Source organism: Cucurbita pepo, chromosome LG09, assembly GCF_002806865.2.
Source record: "Cucurbita pepo subsp. pepo cultivar mu-cu-16 chromosome LG09, ASM280686v2, whole genome shotgun sequence".
Lineage (NCBI taxonomy): Eukaryota > Viridiplantae > Streptophyta > Magnoliopsida > Cucurbitales > Cucurbitaceae > Cucurbita > Cucurbita pepo.
The window spans coordinates 2,112,745-2,135,782 of record NC_036646.1 but is presented as its reverse complement, the minus strand read 5'-3'; the positions used below and the strand labels follow the sequence as shown (position 1 = coordinate 2,135,782).

General features: G+C 36.4%; 4 protein-coding genes and 5 non-coding genes across 10 annotated transcripts; 8 read left to right on the top strand and 1 right to left on the bottom strand.

Moving 5' to 3' along the window:
* The first annotated feature begins 2,653 nt into the window (after nt 1–2,653).
* On the top strand, nt 2,654–4,322 carry LOC111802180 (3-oxo-5-alpha-steroid 4-dehydrogenase 1-like). The gene is made up of 2 exons (XM_023686447.1): nt 2,654–3,051; nt 3,702–4,322. Exons 1-2 carry the CDS (start codon nt 2,725–2,727, stop codon nt 4,170–4,172), a joined length of 798 nt encoding a protein of 265 aa, XP_023542215.1. The 5' UTR covers nt 2,654–2,724; the 3' UTR covers nt 4,173–4,322.
* An 860-nt stretch (nt 4,323–5,182) lies between these two features.
* Nucleotides 5,183–7,505, top strand: LOC111801787 (plastidial lipoyltransferase 2-like). Its single transcript, XM_023685943.1, has 4 exons — nt 5,183–5,502; nt 5,590–5,854; nt 6,145–6,295; nt 6,919–7,505. Exons 1-4 carry the CDS (start codon nt 5,330–5,332, stop codon nt 7,254–7,256), a joined length of 927 nt encoding a protein of 308 aa, XP_023541711.1. The 5' UTR covers nt 5,183–5,329; the 3' UTR covers nt 7,257–7,505.
* A 1,329-nt stretch (nt 7,506–8,834) lies between these two features.
* Nucleotides 8,835–8,906, top strand: TRNAY-GUA. Its single transcript has one exon. It is a non-coding gene; the product is annotated as a tRNA-Tyr (tRNA).
* Nucleotides 8,907–8,995: 89 nt separating this feature from the next.
* On the top strand, nt 8,996–9,067 carry TRNAC-GCA. The gene has a single exon. It is a non-coding gene; the product is annotated as a tRNA-Cys (tRNA).
* A 78-nt stretch (nt 9,068–9,145) lies between these two features.
* On the top strand, nt 9,146–9,217 carry TRNAC-GCA. Its single transcript has one exon. It is a non-coding gene; the product is annotated as a tRNA-Cys (tRNA).
* Nucleotides 9,218–9,306: 89 nt separating this feature from the next.
* Nucleotides 9,307–9,378, top strand: TRNAC-ACA. The gene has a single exon. It is a non-coding gene; the product is annotated as a tRNA-Cys (tRNA).
* Nucleotides 9,379–9,467: 89 nt separating this feature from the next.
* Nucleotides 9,468–9,539, top strand: TRNAC-ACA. Its single transcript has one exon. It is a non-coding gene; the product is annotated as a tRNA-Cys (tRNA).
* Nucleotides 9,540–10,301: 762 nt separating this feature from the next.
* LOC111801786 (sucrose-phosphatase 1-like) lies at nt 10,302–13,677 on the top strand. The gene is made up of 7 exons (XM_023685942.1): nt 10,302–10,509; nt 10,587–10,886; nt 11,052–11,153; nt 12,424–12,618; nt 12,711–13,215; nt 13,304–13,350; nt 13,448–13,677. Exons 1-7 carry the CDS (start codon nt 10,450–10,452, stop codon nt 13,553–13,555), a joined length of 1,317 nt encoding a protein of 438 aa, XP_023541710.1. The 5' UTR covers nt 10,302–10,449; the 3' UTR covers nt 13,556–13,677.
* A 693-nt stretch (nt 13,678–14,370) lies between these two features.
* Nucleotides 14,371–21,330, bottom strand: LOC111801784 (beta-glucosidase BoGH3B). Of its 2 annotated transcripts, XM_023685940.1 has the most exons (12): nt 21,258–21,330; nt 20,448–20,514; nt 18,864–19,116; nt 17,795–17,999; nt 17,325–17,415; nt 17,099–17,244; nt 16,703–16,946; nt 16,514–16,618; nt 16,220–16,402; nt 15,903–16,107; nt 14,812–15,304; nt 14,371–14,649 (listed from the first exon to the last, which is right to left on the bottom strand). In XM_023685940.1, exons 2-12 carry the CDS (start codon nt 20,487–20,489, stop codon nt 14,559–14,561), a joined length of 2,058 nt encoding a protein of 685 aa, XP_023541708.1. In that variant the 5' UTR covers nt 20,490–20,514; nt 21,258–21,330; the 3' UTR covers nt 14,371–14,558. The 2 variants fall into 2 exon arrangements, with proteins under 2 accessions (XP_023541708.1, XP_023541709.1); XM_023685941.1 differs by lacking the exons at nt 20,448–20,514; nt 21,258–21,330 and adding an exon at nt 19,493–19,736.
* Nucleotides 21,331–23,038: the final 1,708 nt, after the last annotated feature.

The window sequence follows — 23,038 nt, the reverse complement described above, 5'->3', positions numbered from 1 at the left end:
AATAGAAAATTAGTATTATTAAATTCATAAATATATTTTATAATATTAAATTATTGTAAGAATCCCATGAAAATATTTTTAATATATATATATATGGTATGAAATTGAAATTTTTTTAAAAAGTTAAAACAAAATAAAAAAAATTATATTTAGTAAATAAAAAATGAATATATTTTTTTAAAGTGTGAAAGACTAATATTTAAATTTAAAAATTTAAAAATTATGATGATGTTTGTAAAATACAATTTATTAATATATATTTTTATATTTTTTAATAAAATTATATTGAAAAATAGACCTTATCTGTTAAGCAATGGTGATGGCAGCACACGTGTCTAGAGTGACAGACAACAACAACGACAGAGCGGCAACCACAGATCTATGGGAAAGAAGAGCGAGGAAAGAGAGACATGAAGATGAGAGATTAAAAAGAGAGACAAGAAAACTACATCGTTAATCCAATCATCATCGATTTTGTTAGATTAATTAACCGTTAAATAGATTAAAAAAAAAAAACGATTTAAAACATGATTCACGCCCAGGAATCAGATTAGGATTCAAAATTTGGATTTGGTACTGATGGTCCCCTAAACCCTAAAACAATTTAAACCGTTCACATGCCTAGGAACGTCCCATGCTCAGGAATCATATTAGGATTCAAAATTTGGATTTGGTACTGATGGTCCCCTAAACCCTAAAACAATTTAAACCATTCACATGCCTAGGAACGTCCCATGCTCAGGAATCATATTAGGATTCAAAATTTGGATTTGGTACTGATGGTCCCCTAAACCCTAAAACAATTTAAACCGTTCACATGCCTAGGAACGTCCCATGCTCAGGAATCATATTAGGATTCAAAATTTGGATTTGGTACATGATGGTCCCTTGAACCCTAAACCCTAAAGCGATTTAAACCAAGAACGTCCGATGCACAGGAATCAGATTAGGATTCAAAATCTGGATTTGGTACCTGATGGTCCCCTAAACCCTAAAACGATTTAAACCAGGAACGACTCATGCCCAGAAATCAGATTAGGATTCAAAATCTGGATTTGGTATATGGTGGTCCCCTAAACCTTAAAACGATTTTAAACCAGGAACGTCTCATACCCAGGAATCATATTAGGATTCAAAATCTGGATTTGGTACCTGATGGTCCCCTAAACCCTAAACCCTAAAACGATTTAAACAGGAACGTCCTATGCCCAGGAATCAAAATCTGGATTTGGTACTTGATGGTCCCCTAAACCCTAAAATGATTTAAACCAGGAACGTCCCATACCCATGAATCAGATTAAGATTCAAAATCTGGATTTAGTACCTGATGGTCCCCTAAACCCTAAAACGATTTAAACCAAGAACGTCTCATGCCCAGGAATCATATTAGGATTCAAAATCTGGATTTGGTACCTGATGGTCACGACCTCACAAACCAACACGAGTCATTCCAGTATATTTTGTTTTCACTTACGAGATCACCCAAGATAAAATTGCTCCAAGCAAAACTAAACACGTTTAACTATTAAGTTCCTACGATCGAGCTACTAAAAAGAAAAGCAAACCTTGTTAGCTAGTAGCGACTTTCAATTCTTAGTATTTCTTAATTATTCGGGTGTGATCTCAGTTCATTCATGTATTTCTCCTTTACTTGGACGTCACGTGATATCTCGGTTATAAAGCAATTTTGTCAATTGGTATATGTATCAAAGTTCTCTTACGTAGATGGTGACCACTAATTTCAGTCATTTGTGTGTGAAAACGTTGGAGGCTCGAGATTTCACGCCGCTGCAACGTTTATTTGATTTTCTTGCCGTGTGAAATAAAACTACGCCGTTTTCCAATACAAAGGCCAATTTGAACTTTTGCTTGTTTGACTAAATTACCCTCGAGTACATGGCCAATTTTCTTTCACAATTAATCTATAATTTTTTTTTTTAATTATATACACACACTTTAAATTTTATAAATAAATAACACGTGTATGTGACCCGTAAAATAAAGAAAACCCTAGAAAGCTAAGAATTTTGAGTACGAGATTTTAATTACGTTTAGTAGAATTTCTCTGATTTCGAATAGGGTTAGGAGAAAGTCGAGAAAGTTAGATTTGTCCCCCTTTGAGGACCAATTGGGTCGTGGGTGTCCATATCAGGTCCACCGATGTCTAGGTAGGCTCTCAAGCCTCGGGGTCTACTAGGTCTAGGCTTGCTTCAAGTTTTACACCGTTCTCGATTTGTCCTCTATCCCTTTGATCTTGATCCTATTGTCCAAAATCACGTTTTACGTAAATTTTGGTACTTTAAAAATAAATATTTTTTGGATTTTTTTAAATTTAATTTAATTTAATTTTCATTACTTTTTAACCATAATTTTAAACATAATATTATATTTAAATTTATCAAAAATTTATTTTAGTTTTACAATAAATAATTCGAAAAATTACTTTTTTAGAATTATAAAAAAAACAAAATAGAATTTTAGCGTTGAAAAATAAGAAATGGATTTACATTTAATAAAGCGGCATGGGCGGTTCCCCACTGCGACGCGTACTATGATATGACCTTGAAATGAAATTACGAAAATACCCATGTCGTCTCCTTTAGATATCCCAAAGGTCGGTTAGCCAATTCTATAAAACCCTCAAGCATGTGGTTCGAAGCTCAATACAGATTTCTAGAGAAATATTTACTCAGAGAAGTTTTATCATTCTGGTTTACAACGTCAATGGATGCATTATCGGAGTTTGTTTTCGCGCCGCCGCCTTCACTGTTCTTGAACGTGGTGACGGTGGTGATTCCGGTGGTGGTGGCGATGTTAGGACTTTCCGAAGCGAGGGGAAGGCATTTGCAGTATTCGAAGTTCTGGAATGCGAATAGTGCTCCGAAATCGTTGGAGCAGTTCAAGCTTCCGTCCTGGTTAGGGATGCTATTGGCTTATACTCCGGCGTTATTGGCCGGCGTTGTGTCGTTGTGGTTCTTTCCGAATGAGGATCGGAGGACGCTTCTGCTGAAGTCCGCTCTCACCTTGCATTTCTTGAAGAGAGACCTTGAGGTAATGTCTCTGTTTCTGATTATCTCTCTGTGCTCCTGATTGTGTTCTGAATGTCGATCTGATCATGGAAATAGAGAGTGTGGATTGCAGATTGAACTTTCTGTTCTTGCATTAATTCGTGACTTACTGATTGGCTGTTCGTTTTCTCGTGAAGAATTAGTTATTCATGCTCTAGTTTGATCTAATCCGGAAAAACTATGCTCGAACGCGCTTTCTTCTCGATTCATTTGATTAACTATTCATCTACTCGTGAAGAATCGATTGTTCAAACTAGTTTGATCCGTTTTTTGAATTTGTTCTTCGCAATCTTCTCTAGTTTTTGAAAACCAAATGAAAATTCCCGCGCAGAGTAATTAGTGGAGATCATAGCCTTGTGAAATTGACCTAGAAATTTTCCCTGCTTCTTACCATTTCACTATACATCTTGTGAACCAGGAACATTGTTTTGACTTGATTTTTTTGTAATTTTCTTTTCATTTGACATTCGTTTTTCTCTCTGTCTTTTTGTTTAATTGCCTTACTAGTTTTTGTTTCAAAGTCGTATGAACTTTACTCCTTCAGCTCATAAAATATTTTCAAATTGGCACTACACATAATTCATGGAAGTCCCAAAGGCTTAACTCTCTCTATCTGTCTGAAAAATTGTATAGGTACTGTTTGTTCACAAATACAGCAGCAAAATGGTATTTGACACAGCAATTACAATCTCCTCCAGCTACTTCTCCTCTACAGCACTCATGATCTACACTCAACACCTATCAAAAGCGCTTCCTGAGCCATCCATTGATCTGAAAAACATTGGAATTGCTTTGTTTCTGATAGGCATCATTGGGAACTTCTACCATCACTTCCTCTTGTCCAAAACCAGAAAACAAGGAGAAACTGGCTACAAAATTCCCCAAGGAGGTCTCTTCAACACTGTGATCTGCCCTCACTATCTGTTTGAAATCATCGAGTACTTCGGATTTGCTCTCATCTCTCAGACATTCTTCTCGCTCAGCTTTGCCTTTGGTACTGCTTTCTATTTGGCTGGGAGGAGCTCTGCCACTAAGAGATGGTATGCCTCCAAATTTGAGGACTTCCCCAACCATATCAAAGCCCTTCTCCCCTTCGTCTTTTAGCCTTTCAAATAGTTGTGTATCGTATTTTAATTTTAATTTTTTTAATCGTATTATGTTTAAATTTACGATATTAACGTTGATTAAAATGTTAATTAATACGCATTTTATTATCCAACATTAACCTAATTAATATAAAATAATATTGGGTTCTTTTAGTGACAATGGTTAATTAGTTGATTCCAAATATACAATGACTAATTAAATGTGGTAAACATAGTATAGTGGCATTTAATGGCTAATTAATTTGAATGACTATGAAATTGTATGATTAGGGATGTCGTGGACCACGGTGGGCTGCACATTTTAATGCTAAAATGGTTTTTTTTTTCTGAGTTTGTTAAAAATATTATTATTTATAAATTGTAACATCTAAACTTTCCCGATTAATTTTTTTTGTAGGTAAAATATTAATTTTTTATTTTTTAGAAATTATATGATAAAACATTATGTTTACAATTTTTTAATAAAAATTATATTGTATAATTTTTTATTTATTTTTGTGGGATTAAGTTTCACGTAATTTTTACCCGTTTATTTTTTCTTTAAATAAATAGTTATTTTAAAATTTTCATTTTTCAATGTAATCTTTATTAAAAAATTGTAAAATATATATATATATATATAATATCTTTTACTAACCTAATTTTTTAAAATTTAAATTAAAAAGGCCCATAATATTTAATTTAAATATTAGTATTAAAGTTTAAAAATTAATTAATTTATTTTTTTAATACTACAAAAAAGCCTCTATATATATATATATATATATATATATATATATATAAAATATGTATTAAAAATATATTTATATTAAGCGTGGGAGCCACATTTATGTAACCGGTTAAAAATATTTCTCACTCCCTCCCCTCCCGGTTTGAGGCGGTTCCCATGGGTTAGGTGAGCATCTCCCTACATACACCCTTAGCCACCAAAAACAATTGGTTCGGTCCGGTTTTTTTAAAAAACCAACCGATATCGACCACCTATAAATATCGGCAATCTAAATTCCTTGCAAACTCCGCTCCAGTTGCAGTCTAAAGCTGTTCAATTTAGTTCTCCTTCTTCAGTTCAAATTTTGTTTTCTTTCCATCTTCTGGTTCGAGATCATGCCCTAATGCAATGAGTCTTGATTTTACTGATCTTTCTATTGATTTAACATGGAAATGATTCTGTCTACGCCCTCTGCCAGCTTTCTTCCAAGCTGCCGACGCACCCACCGTCGGCCGGAATCACCACGGTCTCATCCTCGAAAGGTAATCGCTAAATTCGATCGAGTTCTTCATCCAAAAGCTTCAAAATCACGCTTAACGCCGAATGCGCAGCAAAGAACGTAAGTTTCTCTTTCGCGCATTTTCACAAACAGGTTATGTGCGCATTCTGTGGTATCTACCTATATGTATGGATTGGGATTTTGCAGGTGCGAATGTTTCGATTTGCACAGAGATCTAATTCCATATCACGATGCATGGTCTTGGCAAAAGAACATCGTGAAAGAAAAAATAGCATTGATCGATGCGAACGAGGATTGCCCAGATTCGCTAATTGTCTTGCAGCATCCTCCTGTGTACACATTGGGCACTAACAGTACTGAAGAGTTTCTTAATTTTGATCCCAAGGATTCTCCCTTTTCCATTTACCGCACCGAGCGTGGAGGGGAAGTTACATATCATGGCCCTGGCCAGGTAATTGATAGTGGTTTCTAATCATTGACCTAAGGATTTGATATGAACTTGGTTAAGGATGTATTGCATTTACTGGGTAATTTTTATTTGAATCATTTCACATTAAACTTAAGAGTATATGCATCTTTTTCCCGTATGAATTTTAAGCTGTGTTCTTCACATTGCAATGTGATGCTTGTTTTCCCAATGTTTTGGTAATTCAGGATTTAAAACTCAACGTTACTGGTTTGGTTGTTTTTGTTTCTGAGGGTCGTTTACATGACATTGATAGGATTTGTCCTGTGCTGTAGATAGTTATGTACCCTATTATCAATCTACGAAATCACAAGATGGATCTTCATTGGTACCTCAGGGCACTTGAGGAGGTCATTATACGTGTTCTTTCCTCGACGTTCTCGATGAATGCTAATCGGGTCGATGGTTTAACGGGCGTCTGGGCAGGTATTCCTTGTAGATTTTGGCTGAAATTTGTATGTTGCATATTGCAAATACACACCTTTTCTGTTTTGATTCTAGATTATCTTGCTTGTGTTGTTTACTTGGCAATGGCAAACATTGTTGTTCTTGAGCTAATATTCAGTATCCTTAATAGGAAATTTTTGTTTTTCTTTTCTACAAAACATTGCCAATTTCTTGAGGGTTCTATGCATAACCATTTGGTTTTAAAAAATTGAGATTATAAACACTATTTTCACACACGAATTTGTCCAAGTCAAGTTCGAAAACTCAAAAAAATAGGCTAGGTTGGATAACCATTTGATTTTTAAAAATCAAGCCTATGAATACTACTTCCACCTATGAGTTTTCTTGTTTATCCGGCTTAGGGCTAGCTCGATAGTACTACTCCTATGAACCTACTGCTTGGCAGTGGCGCTATTGAGTTCGATCTAGATCTCTTTTTGAAATTTGGTTGAGAATTCAAAATTTTTTTCTGAAGAACGATGAAACTTATTGTAGAGAAATGACGAGAAAATATGCATAGTTTTCAAAAGTCGAATGTTTTTTGTTTTCGTTTGCACGAAATCTCGAAAGCTGAATGACTGTCCTCTGTTTTACCCATGCAGGAAACCAGAAACTGGCAGCAATTGGAATTAGGGTATCTAAATGGATAACATTTCATGGATTAGCACTGAACGTCACCACTGATCTAAGTCCATTTAATTTGATAGTTCCATGTGGAATAAGAAACCGGCAGGTCGGAAACATCAAGGAGCTGCTGCTGCTGCTGAGAGAAGCCAAGAACAGCATACATTTTGACAAGGATTCCCAATTGATTGATATCACTTTTGAAGCTCTAATACACCAATTCGCTCAAGTCTTCCAAGTTGACATCCATCAGAAAACCACCCCGCCCCCATTTTTGGAGTCCCTAAAACAAGCTCCGCCAAGCTCCCCTGGTTAGATATCTCTTACCCTCTAAAGCTTTAGCTGCTAAAATGTTTCCCATTTGCTTCATTTTTTATACTGTCTGTCTTGAGGCATCAAGCTTTTGAAAATGTTGCAGCTCTCCAGAAAATTTATAGGGATAAATCTGAATTTATAGCTTGTAAAATATAAATTTAAGCACGTTTAGAACGTGCTATGATGATAAACTTTTTTCGACATAACTCTGAGGAGATGGTTAAACTCCGATTAACTTAAGATTTTATATGAGGCCTATTTTCAAGAATATAAGTGACTAGGCATGGTTTCAGAGTAATTGAAGTATGTTTAGGATCTAAACCAAAATTATGGGTGCATAATGACCAAAATACCCCTACCAAGATTGTATGAGTGACATGACCTCAGCTCGGTTTTACGTCATGACCTAAACCAAAATTAGGGTGCTCGATATCTTTTGTTGTGATATTATGGTGGTTGATCCAACCTTGGTTCTGCATCATGACCTCAACACGCTCGCCTCATTCTCCAGTGCCATCACGACCCAAATAAGAAGACTCATCCTTGTGAGTGAGTGAGCACACCTCATATAGTGATTTCTTTTTGCCTCGAGGTATTGTGCCCCTAATTCTTTAATCATTGGCTTTATCGGGTAGAACTGTCAAGTGGGCACCCAAATTTTAATAGGACTTATAGGGGGTTGACGCCTAGACATTTAGTGGTGGAAAACACGAGTTGAGATCGATGAAATCATGAATAGAGATGCGCAATCAGATTTCACTTGTTTGTATCCGTTATGAATTGATTGTTCACTACCGAAGAATGCCCCTGAATGAGCCATTCCCAATCTGTCCCCCAACCAGCACGCACCAACCTGCTCTCGCCATGAAATGAAGGAAAGGTAAAGTCGCTAAGACTCACTAATTAAACACGCGCAGTCTCTATGATATGAAATCAGCACAAGGACTTTGATACCAAATAATATTAAATTGCTACCAGGGGAGTAAGATTCAGAATTCAGATTATCTTGAAATTCAGATTACCTTGTTGATCGAATATTTCAAGGCAAGAACACTTGTTTGAGATTCGAATCACTCCACAAGCAAGATCATGTCTACCTTGAATAATTATAAACATGAAATCTAAATTTGGTCCGATCAAATATTTTTAGGTAAGAACAGTTATTTGAAATTCGCAACCTAAACTATAAAAGGTCATTGTCTAAAGGAAAGCACATGGCTTCTTTTACTCTATTTTCCAAGTCTATTTTACAAAAGATAACATACATGACTACGATACTTTATGACCCTAATTAGCTATTAGGTAAATAAGTCTTTAAATTACTCTAAATTATTATCTACCCAAAATTTATAATAATGACCATAATTAGCCACTTCTGTAAACATTCTCACATGTATACACTATCCATAGCTTAGTGGTAGAGCATTTGACTTTTCTAGATCAAGAGGTCATCAGTTCGAACTAAACTTTTTCTATTACTATTTTTCTATCAGGTATGAACATTATTGGTAGAACATTTGTCTTTGAAATTTCGAGCGATTTCAAAGGTGTGAATTTTAATAAATATGTAAGGATGCAAGGGTTCATAGCTCAGTGGTAGAGCATTTGACTGTAGATCAAGATGTCACCGGTTCAAACTCGGTTGAGCTCTTTTCAATTACTATTTTTTATGAACCTAAGTGCTTTGAAATTTGGAGCGATTTCAAAGGTGTGAATTTTAATAAACATGCAGAAATGCAAGGGTTCATAGCTCAGTGGTAGAGCATTTGACTGCAGATCAAGACGTCACCGGTTCGAACTCGGTTGAGCCCTTGTTTTTATGAACCTAAGTGCTTTGAAATTTGGAGCGATTTCAAAGGTGTGAATTTTAATAAACATGCAGAAATGCAAGGGTTCATAGCTTAGTGGTAGAGCATTTGACTGCAGATCAAGAGGTCACCGGTTCGAACCCGGTTGAGCCCTTTTCAATTACTATTTTTTATGAACCTAAGTGCTTTGAAATTTCGAGCGATTTCAAAGGTGTGAATTTTAATAAACATGCAGAAATGCAAGGGTTCATAGCTCAGTGGTAGAGCATTTGACTACAGATCAAGAGGTCACCGGTTCAAACCCAGTTGAGCCCTTTTCAATTACTATTTTTTATGAACCTAAGTGCTTTGAAATTTCGAGCGATTTCAAAGGTGTGAATTTTAATAAACATGCAGAAATGCAAGGGTTCATAGCTCAGTGGTAGAGCATTTGACTACAGATCAAGAGGTCACCGATTTGAACCCGGTTGAGCCCTTTCCAATTACTATTTTTTATGAACCTAAGTGCTTTGAAATTTGGAGCGATTTCAAAGGTATGAATTTTAATAAACATGCAGAAATGCAAGGGTTTACAGCTCAGTGGTAGAGCATTTGACTGCAGATCAAGAGGTCATCGGTTCGAACTCGGTTGTGCCCTTTTCAATTACTTTTTTTTTATGAACCTCAGTGGTAGGGCATTTGTCTTTGAAATTCAGAGTTCAAAGGTGTGAATTTTAATAAATATGCTGGGATATTGTAGATCAAGAGGCTCAAACTCATTTAAATATGCTGGGATATTGTAGATCAAGAGGTTCAAACTCATTTAAATATGCTGGGATATTGTAGATCAAGAGGTTCAAACTCGATTAAGCCTTCATAGCGATTTCAAAGTTGTGAATTTTAATAAATATGCTGGGATATTATAGATCAAGAGGTTCAAACTTGCAGATCAATAGGTCAAAAAGTTTTTAATAAATATGCAGGTATGCAATGGTTCATAGCTCAGTGGTAGAGCATTTGATTGCAAATCAAGAGGTTACTAGTTTGAACTCGGTTGAGCCCTTTGTGTGAAATAAGTTAGAGGTCGCTAGTTTGAACTCGGCTCAGCCCTTTGTGTGAAATAAGTTTTTAAAAAATTAATAATAAAGATTAATTTAACAAAAATTAAATATTTAAAATTACGTCATATATCAAAAAAGCTTTTTATTTATTTATTTATTTATTTATTCTTCAAATAGACACAAATTCAATATCTAAACGTGAAGTTCAACCTTACAGTAATTTGCTTGAGAACTGCAACAGTCGGCCATTTGAACGGCGAAAAAGGTATAAATATTCAGCAGACATCACGATTTTTCGTCCCCTGAGTTGGGCTAATCTGAATCTCGAATAACGGACTCATCATCAATGGATCGACTGGATGTTTCAGCGAAGCTCATGATAGTTTCCGATCTTGATTTAACAATGGTGAGTTTCTTCAACCTCGCGAACACCTTTTCATTTTCCATCTCGAAATTTTAACTAATTGAAGATTGTACATACAGGTCGATCATGACGATGATGAGAACACATCGCTTCTCAAGTTTAATGCTCTATGGGAAGCTTACTACCGTCGGAATTCTCTTCTTGTGTTCTCAACTGGAAGATCGCCGACGAGTTACCGAAAGTTGAGAAGGGAAAGGCCTCTGTTGACTCCAGATTTGACGATAATGTCGGTTGGAACCGAGATTGCTTATGGCGATTTGATGGTTTCAGATGAGGAATGGGAAGGATTTCTGAATTGGAAGTGGAATCGAGATGTAGTTGTGGAGGAAACCCTAAGATTTCCGGAACTCAAGCCGCAGGTAGAGATGATAATTTGATTTGTTTTTTGTTTTTCATTCCTTAGTTATGCATTGAATTGATGTTCTGTATATCTCATTGCTTCTTGAGGATGCTTTTGTTTTTAGCCCTAATTGGTTTGATTGGGATGTTTCTTCAACCTACTGCACAAAATGAGGATATTACAGTCAGAAACGGAGCAACGGCCTTTCAAGGTTAGCTTCTTCATAGAGAAGGATAAAGGTCCCCAAGTGGCGGATGCTCTGTCTGATTGCTTGGAGAAACGAGGGGTAAGTTGATGCTTATTTTGTTGGTCTGAACTGGATTTGTTGCTGAATTCAACTGGACCAAAATGATTGTTTTCTTTTTTACATCTTGAAAGTTTAGGAACTAAAAGTAGTAATGTAGACGTTCTAAGAGTTTATGAACTAGAAGAAGTAATATCGATGCCTTAAAAGTTTAGAGACTAAAATGGAATAAACTTAGAATTTTAGACAGTAAAGACATTTTGAAAGTTCAGAGATCAAGACGGAACTTAGAAGTTTTAGGACTAAAATTGTGAGATCCCACGTTGGTTTGAGAGGGGAATGAATCATTCCTTATAAGGGTGTGGAAACCTCTTCTTAGTAGATGCATTTTAAAACTTTGGTGGGCTTGGGCTGTTACAAATGGTATCAGAACCAGATACCGGGCTCCCAAGGGGGTGGATTGTGCGATATTACATTGGTTGGAGAGGGGAACGAAACATTCCTTACAAGAGTGTGGAAACTCTTTCCTAGCAGATGCGTTTTAAAACCTTGAGGGGAAGCTTGGAAGAGAAAGACCAAAGAAGACAATATTTGCTAGCGGTGGGCTCGGGCTATTACAAATGATATCAGAGCCAGACACTGGGTGGTGTACACGTTGGGCTCCCAAGGGGGTGGATTGTGAGATCCCACATTAGTTGGAGAGGGGAACGAAACATTTTTACAAGAGTGTGGAAACTTCTTCCTAGCAGATGCGTTTTAAAACCTTGAGGGGAAGCTTGGAAGAGAAAGCCAAAGAAGACAAGATTTGCTAGCGGTGGGCTCGGGCTATTACAAAAAGTATCAGAACTAGACATCAGGCGGTGTGACAGTGAGGACGGTGGGCCCCCAAGGGGGTGGATCGTGAGATCCCACATTGACTGGACAAAGGAATGAAGCATTCTTTATAAGGGTGTGGAAACCTCTCCCTAGCATACGCTTTTTAAAATCTTGAGGGAAAGTTCAGTAGGAAAAATCCAAAAAAAGACAATATCTGCTAGCGGTGCATTGCCATGTTACAAAAATGGTATTTAAAATTACAAAAAAAACACGGTTTGTTCTCGTCTTGGGTGTGGGGAGGATCTTCCTGAATCAATGGAAATTGGGTCATGAGCAAGGAGTGAGCTTAGATGCCTGTTCAACAATAAGAAGAAAAAAACTAGAACAACACTCTTGCTTGCTCTCTCCGAGATGGTTTATGCTGCAAATCTTTCTCTTCTGCACTCATTTGCTTGTCCTGTGTTACCCTGTTAACTCATTGAATGTATTCTGTCAGTTGGATGTAAAAGTAATCTACAGCAGTGGAATTGCTTTAGATATATTGCCAAAACGAGCTGGAAAAGGAGAGGCACTTGCATATCTTCTCAAGAAGTTCAAAGCTGATGGGAAAGTTCCAGCCAATGTTCTTGTTTGCGGCGACTCTGGAAACGACACCGAGCTTTTTAGCGTCCCCAATGTCTATGGTGTAATGGTCTGTGGCCTTGAAAACTCTTCATCGTCTAAGTACATATCAACGGTGAACCGTTAGATTTATGGTGTCAAATGTTTCCCTCGTCTGTGTAGGTAAGCAATGCACAGGAGGAGCTACTGCAATGGTACGCCGAGAATGCGAAGGACAACCCGAAAATAACTCATGCAGCTGAGAGATGTGCAGGAGGGATCATAGAGGCTATAGGCCGCTTCCAACTTGGTCCAAAGATGTCCCCTAGAGACATTGTAGATTTCAAAGGCTGCTGCTGCAAAGTGGAGACGACTGATCCTTATTTTGAAGGCGTGAAATTTTACGTGCTTTACGAAAGATGGAGGCGTGGTGAAGTCGAGAAGTCGGAGGTGTATCTTGAACATCTGAAGTCCATCTTTCATGCAGAAGGGGTAGTTGTGGATACGAGCGGGAACGAGCAAAGTAGAGAGGAATTGGTAGATGGAATGAGAGGGTTATATGGTGACATGAAGGGCACCCGATTTCGATGCTGGGTCGATGGACTCTCCTCCTCGGAGATCGGATCGGATTCTTGGCTTCTCAGGTTCAATAAGTGGGAATCATTTTCTTCCTCATCATCGTCGTCAGGTAAGAATCAAGATCTTCGCATCATCATCGTTGTCATCATAAGATATCTTCTAACGATCCATTCCGTTACTGATTGTTCTTTTTACAGTGAATCAGTTCATGGGGAGCTCAACTACAATTCTAATGAACTTACAAGTAAAAACTAACACGAAAGTCCTTTATTTTATTTCATTGTTTGGTTGTTTTATGATGTTTGCATTTTCGTCCATCTCACTCTATGAATATGTAACAGAGAAAAGGATCAGAGGATGGTTTGATATGGATGCACGTGCATCACACGTGCTTGGATGGTTCACATTCACATCCAGAATCACAACACCAGTCTTCCTGCTTCTCCTAAAAGAAGTATGTATCTATTTCCATTCTTAATTTCAATTTAGAAATTGTTTGTAGTTATTTAAATGTTAGAATAAATCATATTGAACATTAAAATCACGGTTTTTCTTTTAATTATTGTCAACACAAGCATGACTCAATTGGATAAAACATACACGAGCGTTGCTCATTTGAAGATTAAAAATTTTAAGGGCAAGGAAGATTTCGAACTATAAATTTTTCCTTTTAAAGACAATAGTTAGACACATTGATTTTTTTGTCTAATATTCTATTCACAAGAAGTTCATAATAATCTAATTTTCTAGTTTAGTCCAAAATTATCATAATTTATACGAATCTCTGGGACCTTCTCTACTCGGTAAAATATGTGTTCTATATGATTAAGTGATGAAATATATATTATATAGCCAACATTTTCAAAATGAAAATTTACCATTCTAGTGAGTAATAACATATATATACCATATAGTAGCAAATTGTAGGCATACTATATGTATGTGTGTTTATGCATATCATTCTATGCAATGTTACAAACAAGGAGAATAGATGGAGAAACCTACAAACAGTTCATTTATATTGTATACCCCATGTATATAGTAATGTTTATGAACTAAAATATATAGTATGATAATTATAGCATCTATATTCTTTGCACATTACGATTCAAGAAAAATATACATAACCATTGACATCGAATATATGAATGACCAAACCGAATTTTATCCTGGTATAAAGTATATATTCATTGTCTATTATCTTTTTGTTTTATGAAAAATATCATGATTTCATGTCTGGGATCGATCAATGGAGAACCATGAAGAAGAAAATAAAGGTTAATATATAAATGGAACTGAAAAGTCTTTGCTACTACAAATCCATAATATAACCAGTCGCTAAAATAAATGGCAAAGCATCTGAGGCTGATGATATTGTAACCCTCATAGAGCTCAAAATTTCCTAAAAATAGCTACCAAAGTTTGCAACAAACTAATGCCTACTAGATAGAACTAGAAGTGTACCTGTAGTACACAAATGGCGATTGTAGCAACGATCATTGCAATAAAGGATGGTGTTGCTTGAGCTCCTGCCGATGTCGACCTATGCATAAAATGAAATCGAAAATTGACATCTTAATGATGTTGAAAGATTTGAAATTCAGATGCAACGGATGAACAAAGAAGAACGTGAAGATGCTTGAACATAGATTAGCAAATTTAAATCACACAAACACCATAAAGATGGAGTAATAGTAGTACTTACCTCGCAACGATGTCCTTGACCGATCCAGTCGTGAGACCGAAACCCAAAGGAAAAAGTGGATCGTAGTGTCGATCTCCAAAGTTCATTGGCAGTTGATCTACAGATTTAAACCATGTTCTTGGAAGCTTCCCACTAAACCCATGGTCTCCATAGAGGGCATCAGTGACTCCCAGGCCTTCAGTCCCAGGTAACCAAGCTGCTACAAGAGCATCCATGGATGAAACGTATGGTTCCATCACAATTGGCCTCCCAGAAATGACAACCACCACACACTTTACAGACTCACAAACATTTTTTATGATGCTTGGACCTGGATCTAACATGGTAAGCGTCGTACTATCCCCTTCTGTCTCGGCATACGGGGCTTCGCCAATAACGACAATGGCATATGAGAAGCCATTCGACTTAACAAAGTCACTGTCGGGATCCTCACGGAATACAACCTCTGTGCTCGGATCAACTGTTGATTTAATGGCAGCTAGGATGGTAGTTCCTGTCGATCAGGAAAAGGAAATCTAAATTTGTTTCTACTCTAATATCAAAGGGAAAGCCCTGAAGAATGAACATAAAGGAGAGAATAATCTGGCTTATCCGAGTAAGTTTTGGCATTCAAGAAGTCCATAAGAAAAAATCTTTGTTATCTACAACTAATACTATAGATATGTACAATTAATAAGAATGTGCTTTTGAGCCCGTTTAGACTAGCATAAACCTCCAAATTATTGGAACAATGCTATTTTAGCATTGAGATCTCATATCAGTTGGAGAGGACATAAACCTCCAAATTGTTAACCTCCAAATTATTGGAACAATGCTATTTTAGCATTGAGATCCCATATCTATTGGAGAGGAGAACGAAGTGTTATTTATAAGGGTATGGAAACCTCTCCCTAGCATACGCGTTTTAAAAACCTTGAAGGGAAGCCCAGAAGGGAAATCTCAAAGAGGACAATATCTACTAGCGGTGGGCTTGAGCTATTATATGCACTTTCAAAACTTCCCCAGAGATCTTCCCGACTAGTCAGGAAACATTTTTAATGCGTGAAGAAATCTCAAATATGGTTCTGAAGCATGAGTGAAAAGAAACATACCCCTTGTAGCATTGTTGCCGCTGAATCCTTGCCATGCAATTGTCCACCCACCACATTGATATCCTAAATTATCAGCATGAGTACCAGAAACAAGGATCTTTGGGGCCTTCTTTGAAAGGGGTAGCAACGGATCGCTATCATTTTTACCATTCTTCAGCAGTACGAGTGACTGCCTCACAGCATCTCTTGCCAAGTCTCTATGTGCCTATTAATTATAGATGCAAAATTATGTCCATGTGAACATAAGTAAAGATCAACTTCATGTAAATTGAATAGCCAATCAAAAACGAAGTCAGTTATATGTTTTTTAGTAAGACCTGACTCCCAAGCTCATTGACGAGGCTGTAATCACCCAAGGGGCTTTCAAAAAGTCCCATTGTGAACTTGACTGATAAAATTCTGGCAACAGCATCGTCAATTCGATCCATCGATACGACATTGTTCTTCACTAACAACGTAAGATCATCAATGAACTCCACATATTTGTAAGGAACCATGACCTGCAAAACACACAGAACCAAAGCCTAAATACTCCAACATTTCAAAGCAATGCATCAATCATATAATCAGACCAAGTTTGATTTAAGGTATCCTTAAAGAGAGCCACCAACCATGTCAATGCCAGCTGAAATTGCAGCTTGGACAGAGTACGTGTAATTAGAATGCGGCGTAGAAGTTATTCTGTCGAGACCCTCCCAATCTGAGATGACAAAACCCTGAAAATACTCATAGTAAAATTAGAAAACATCAGTCAGCAGCATCATTAAATTGTCAGACATACCTTAAATTTTCATACATACCTTAAATTTAAGGGTACCCTTGAGGAAGCGAGTAATCAGCTCACGGTTGGCATGCATCTTTACTCCATTCCAACTAGAATACGAAACCATTACCGATGAAACGCCCTTGATGATCGAATCTAAATAGGCAGGCATGTGAACGCCGAGCAGTCCATGCCTGTCAATAACGGTGTTATTCTCATTGATGCCATGAGTTGTCCCACCATCTCCAACAAAGTGCTTTGCACAGGCGATAACTTTCTTCCTGAAAGAAAATTTGAAGTGTTTTAAATAAATGTGCAGAGAGGAGGAAAGGATTTCACAAAGAAATCAGATATTATCTCATTAATTTGGTTGAAGTATAACATTTTGCAATGAATTCACAGTTTTAAAATTCAACATGTTCAAAGGCCATACGTTCCACCAACATAAGGAATCCCCTTCCGATAATTAGCAGGAGGCTCTCCTTGCAAACCAATAATAATCTCAGTCATATTTTGCACAAGTTTTGGATCCTCACTGTAGCTTTCATAACACCGCCCCCACCTCGGGTCCCTACAAACCTAAAAGAAGTTTCCCTGTTATATATCCAGCTTACTACTCAAACAAATAGTGAGATATTCAATAAGAAACATGGGTTTACCGCAAGGCAAGGAGCAAAGGTATAAGAAATCCCTGTGGCTCTAACTTCTAGTGCTGTTGCTGCACCAATCCTTCGAAGTAGGTCAGGGTTCCTGTGTAGAAACTAAAACATCTCAATCATGTAATATGAACTTTTAAGTAAAATGTGAAGTTATCCAAATTTACAACAAGATAATGTCGAGTCACGTTAAGTGAAGTCAAGTTTCATTTAAGGAACAAGGGTTTCAAGCTAGTTCAAGCTTCTTTGCAATTCTATGTAATATAGTTTATATGTTTAGAATCATTCAACCTTGACTAGATCAATCACTAGTGGAGTGATTCGAATCTCAAACAAGTTTTCTTGCCTTGAGATATCTAATTAACGAGCTAATTCAGTTCTTATTTCTCATGAGTTAATTTCTAAATTCGCATTGAAATTTTTGGATTTTAGATGTAAAGGTCAAGGTTGTTAGATCAGAGTTGCAAACTTGCCTGGTAGCTCCCAGTCCAACATTATGAGGAAATACTGTAGCATTGTAAACGTTGTTATGGCCGTGAACAGCATCAATGCCATAAATCATTGGGATGCCCAATCGACTAGAAAGAGAACCCTTCTGGAAATCATTGATCATGTCAACCCAATCTTGAGCACGAGCATCTGGCAGCGGCACACTTCCACCACCACTTAGCACACTTCCTGCACAAATTTCACAGTTCATGCTCTTAGAAAAGTTCAGTCATTTGATTCCAATCAAATTTTGAATAGTAAATGTGTGGGTTTTGTATGAATGAGAAGCTCTTCAATCATTCGTTAGTTGTGACAAGTCATAATGGAACTCAATACCCTCTAGATTATATGCCCTTGAACATGAATTAGACAGATCAATTCAACAAACTGACACATACAAATATATAGTAATATTGTAGTCCACTGCTAGCAGATATTGTCCGCTTTGGCCCATTACGTATCGCTGTCAACCTCACGGTTTTAAAACGCGTCTGTTAGGGAGAGATTTCCACACTCTTATAAGGAATGCTTCATTCTCCCCTCCAACCAATGTGAGATCGCACCAAATATAGTTACAAAACTTCAGAACTCACCGTCACAACATTATAACAGCTACAATGCTTCAAATATAATCTAACAGCATGCTACTCATGTAACGATTAAACTCTTAAAAAGTTCACTTCAAAGGTTTTATTATGAAGAAAATGATATCAATTAAACTTCAGCTTTCTTCTCCTTGGAACTGAATGAACACTAAGAAAAACTATAATATTCTAAGATATCATATAGAGCATCAATTTAGTGACAAAGTGGCAAGCATGACTAGCTCACCACCTCAGTTATTGGCCACAAGAATCAAATGTAGCCAAGAACAGCATCCATTCAGAGTAGACATAAACCAAATCAGGAACTTAGCACTCCCTAAATTGAAAATAGCACCAAACAGTACACTGAAGTATGAACTACTCTATCATTAAACGTGCAAATATTCAAGAACATATGGATAAAACTGAGAGTGTAAAGGGAAGAGAGAGCGAGAGACTATTGCTTTACCAATAAAATAATTTTTCATAACTGTAGCATTGGCAACGCTCCTGTCAATCTGAACCATCTGACCAATTTTCTCTTCCAGAGTCATTCGGCCAAGAAGATCCTTAACTCGAACCGAAACTGGCTGCTTAGGGTCTTTGTACTTCAAATTCTCAGCGCCCACCATTATAGCCCACCACCACCAACCCAAGCACAGAATCACAACCACCTGAACAAAAATTTTGGCCATCTTCTTTCCCGAAGAGTTAAACCCACACTGTCAAGAACAAAAACATACACAAATTGAACCCACTTCTTCAACATTGAACTTACAGATATTTCAATTAAAATTAGAAATGAGACTCAAAGATCGATGTTCAACTACGTTGTTGTTTCATAAAACCCTCTAAATCCAGAGTCGCTGCCTCATTTCCTGGAAGTTTTTGTGCAATCTCTCTCAGTTTTTAATTAGCAGGAATCAGTATTCTTTCAGTAAATCGAAGAACAAACAGCATCAGGTAGAATCAAGACAAAACTACATTACAATCAGCGAAGATTGAAACACTACTAACAATTACCGTCCAAACCCTGCTTCAGCAATTATCCGAATCAAAAACAGAGGCAATAGGGCGAAGAAGAGAGAGAGAGGTTACCTGAAAGCGTAAATGAGAGTGGCAATGGCAGAAATCCGAATACGGAAGAGGAAGTTAAGTTAAAGCAATGGAAAAAGCCGGTTGTAATGGTGAGAGAAAGCTGGGGAATGGTGAATCCGTAAAAGTAGAGTAAGTTGGTGGGAAAGAGAAAGGTTAGTCGTGGGATAATGGACGTTCTTGGAAAAAGTGGGAGCGAAACAGAGAGAACAGATTCCTCAAGCTTCTTCCGCCATTAATGAGCTTCCTTGTTAATCCAAGTGTAGATTAAGGGACTTAAATACAAGCTCCAATTCCAAACACCCTTACCCTTTCATGGTCGGATCATAAATAAATTGTATATTAAAAAATAAATAGATAATGTACGATCTAAATCTTATAAAAATATTATTTGATGATCAAATTAAAATCGATAAAATTAAAATTTTTGAAGATCGAATAAATTAGATTTAATAAAATTATACGAAAATAATTCAGTGACCTATTGTATGCATATTATGTTCGATGATTTAAGGAGATGGTGGTAATAGTTAGTTAGGAATCTAGTAACCAACCACTATTGGTCGCTCCGCAGGTGATTGCAGAAAATGGTTATAAAAGTAAGGGTTACACATTTTGTGCACAGAGTAACTAGCCACCAATGGTCACTCTCCAGAGTGATTGCTGAAAATAGTTTGAGTGGAAAAATTACTTACTGTGTTTCGCGTAATTAATCACTAAGATCTCTTGATTTCGTTTGATCAGTCATGTGATGGTTTATGTATTAAATTTTTAGACAGTTCTATTTTAATACTCACTCTGTTTTTTAAATGATTTCCGGGCGAGACCGTGTCACGGAAGTCACAAGTATAGTAGAAAAGTTAGTCATGGAGCAACTCGAGGATCTTATGTTTTCACTGATAGAACGTTTTCGCATTTAGTTTTTCATTGATCGAGAAGAAAAGGAAAGAAAATGTACCTCTTTCCACTTCCATTTCCATGGCGGTTTTAAGTTAAGCATTATGAATACAATCCTCCGCTTCAACCTAAAAATAAATAAAATCAATAAAACATTTATAAATATAAATTTCTAGATAAATTATAAAATTTTATTCAGTGAATTATAGATTATTTTTTTAGTTCTAATTTTAATATAAATCCATTAAATGTAAGCTAAAATAAGCAAATGAATATAATTATTATTTTTAAAAAATTATCTTGAAATTATAATAAATTAGTCTTAAATAATTATAGTGAAATTACTTCACTATCCATTAATATGGATTAATTAATTATAAGAATATTATAGATTTATAGCTCAAATTTAATTTTAGTTCCTAATTAATTAATTTTATATATACAAAAAAAAATATTAATGCAAAGGTTAAACATATATTTTAATTTTTTTTCAATTTAATTCTTTAAAATAAATACTAAATTTTTGTAAATAATAAACTTAAATAGCATAATATTTATAAATTAATGGCGAAAATTTAATAAAAAAAATTATTTTTAATCCTTAATCCAAATGTTTAAGAAATTAGTAGAAATTTCGAGTTTTATTCATTCGGTAACTTTCTTTTCCTTGTAAATCCCGACTCTGTTCCGTAAATATTATATATATATATATATAATTAATTAATTAATTAATTTTAAAAATTAAAAAATAAATATTTTGCCGTTTGATTTTACCTTAGATTTCCTTGTTTTGCAAGAAGGGAATAAAATGAGTAAGAAAGTGAAAATGCTAATGCTCACAAGAGGAGAAAGCTTCGTAAAGTTAAATTACCTGAAACCGGCGATCTTCCGGCGGCAACAGCGGCGGCGGAGGCGGCGGCTCTCTCTGGTTCAGCGGCCGATCAGATCGCCGACGGGAAGAGAGAAGGCAAAAGAAGATCAGATCAGTGGAATGCTAGATCGGAGCTCTCTGTTTTCTATATATATATTAGAGGCAGAGAGATGCCTTGCTTTGAACCACAACGTGCTGCCTTTAATTTACATTCATTTTCAAATTTCAACTAAAATAAATAGCTTTTATTATTCTAATCGGTTCTCGAGTTTTAGATTTGATTTTTAATTGTTCGTGTTTCGACTAAAATGTCACGGTTTTGTTCGATCGACAATCCGTTAGTTGTTCGTGGAGATTATTTAGAAAATAATTTCGAACTTATGAAGCTGAAAGTCTCGTAATCTTACGATTGGAGACTTGAGCTCAGTCTCGAATTAGAGAAACGAGCTCTAGCTGCTCATTGTGACGATATAGCTGAAATTCGTCATGGTTCGATGAAAATTAAGTGATTAAAACCTCTGGATTGTTCTAAGAACTCGAAACGGTGGCATATGGATAGAAAGAGAAAGTAGCTTCTCGGAACTACTCTACCCTAAAATGGGAACAAAAGGCTGCCAATGGTATCCGACGCCGATCGAACGAAAATTTGTCGAGAGCGAGACCATTTTTTGGGTGTTGGTTGAGGATCGTACGTGTTGAAATCGAGTTCGAACATTCTTCACAACAATACCCAATTGCAGCATCGAGATGCTTCATCTTCAATTAAGGTAAGAACTTGTCGAAGATGCTACTGAAACATGTTGGATGCACACGTATTAAGCGTTGAGACACGACTAGCATTAAAGGTAGCATTGAAGGAGAAACGACGGTGCTGAGTGAGGCGAGAGCCTGCATTTTGTATCGTTGAGAGAGTATGAAGTATTGCCTTAATGCTACCTGCAAGCCAGCATTTAGATGCCCGATTGGCGCCTCAATGCTATGCGCTCGAGTTTTCTCGTTTTGACTTCAAAATTTCTTGACTCATTCCACCAAGTTGCTCAATCTCTAAAATAGACAAATAAGCCCGAGAAAATAACAAAACCAGCTCTAACACAATTTAGATACTATTACGATAAATTGGGATTACATTTCTCGAGACTAAATTGAGCTCAAACTCGAACAACTCAAATTACCCAACTCAAACGTAAATGTTACGTTGGGTTTTCTTTTTTTTAGAATCGAAAATTTGGTTCGGTCTTAGGTTGAAATTTTTTGTCATTAGACCCAACCCGAATCAACTCGAACCAAATTTGGCTAGATTTATTTCTTCAATTTTCACCAAACGAATTGATAACCCGAACAACTCGAAAAAAGTAGAGAATATAGTTGGATTGGATACCGAACCATATTAGCTTGCTTTGGATAGCTTACCCACCCAACCAACCTGAATCTCGAGTAGGTCTAAATTTTTCTCTCAATTCAAACCGTGCAGATTCCCGATTCATCCTCTCCCTTGTTCACTCTACCCATAAATTTACCAGTAACGTATATTTAAATTTTGTATTATATGTTTATTGTCACAGCTCGAGAACTAAAAAATCAAACATAAATCGAACTTTTCTCGACATGATTCAAACATACAACGAGCTTCTCGAGCATGTAACCCTAAATCTAACATTTCGCATAAGAACGGGAAAGCGATCGAAGCACACTAAAAGGGGAAAATGGAACAGAAAAGTTATACTTTAGTGCATAAAAGGGGGAAAATATGTCCTCTTTATCAAACAAATCAAAAAAGGTAT

Excerpts from the sequence above, each read along its gene's own strand:
- LOC111802180 (XM_023686447.1), top strand. The coding sequence starts at position 2,725 with ATGGATGCATTATCGGAGTTTGTTTTCGCGCCGCCGCCTTCACTGTTC. Across the intron at positions 3,052-3,701 it reads TCTTGAAGAGAGACCTTGAG|GTACTGTTTGTTCACAAATA; the intron begins GTAATGTCTCTG and ends AAAATTGTATAG.
- LOC111801787 (XM_023685943.1), top strand. The coding sequence starts at position 5,330 with ATGGAAATGATTCTGTCTACGCCCTCTGCCAGCTTTCTTCCAAGCTGC. Across the intron at positions 5,503-5,589 it reads CCGAATGCGCAGCAAAGAAC|GTGCGAATGTTTCGATTTGC; the intron begins GTAAGTTTCTCT and ends GGGATTTTGCAG. Across the intron at positions 6,296-6,918 it reads TTTAACGGGCGTCTGGGCAG|GAAACCAGAAACTGGCAGCA; the intron begins GTATTCCTTGTA and ends TTACCCATGCAG.
- LOC111801784 (XM_023685940.1), bottom strand. The coding sequence starts at position 20,489 with ATGCTTAACTTAAAACCGCCATGGAAATGGAAGTGGAAAGAG. Across the intron at positions 15,305-15,902 it reads CGGCAACAATGCTACAAGGG|GAACTACCATCCTAGCTGCC; the intron begins GTATGTTTCTTT and ends CCTGATCGACAG. Across the intron at positions 14,650-14,811 it reads GTCAAGGACATCGTTGCGAG|GTCGACATCGGCAGGAGCTC; the intron begins GTAAGTACTACT and ends TTTTATGCATAG.
- LOC111801786 (XM_023685942.1), top strand. The coding sequence starts at position 10,450 with ATGGATCGACTGGATGTTTCAGCGAAGCTCATGATAGTTTCCGATCTT. Across the intron at positions 13,216-13,303 it reads TTCCTCATCATCGTCGTCAG|TGAATCAGTTCATGGGGAGC; the intron begins GTAAGAATCAAG and ends TTCTTTTTACAG. Across the intron at positions 13,351-13,447 it reads CAATTCTAATGAACTTACAA|AGAAAAGGATCAGAGGATGG; the intron begins GTAAAAACTAAC and ends AATATGTAACAG.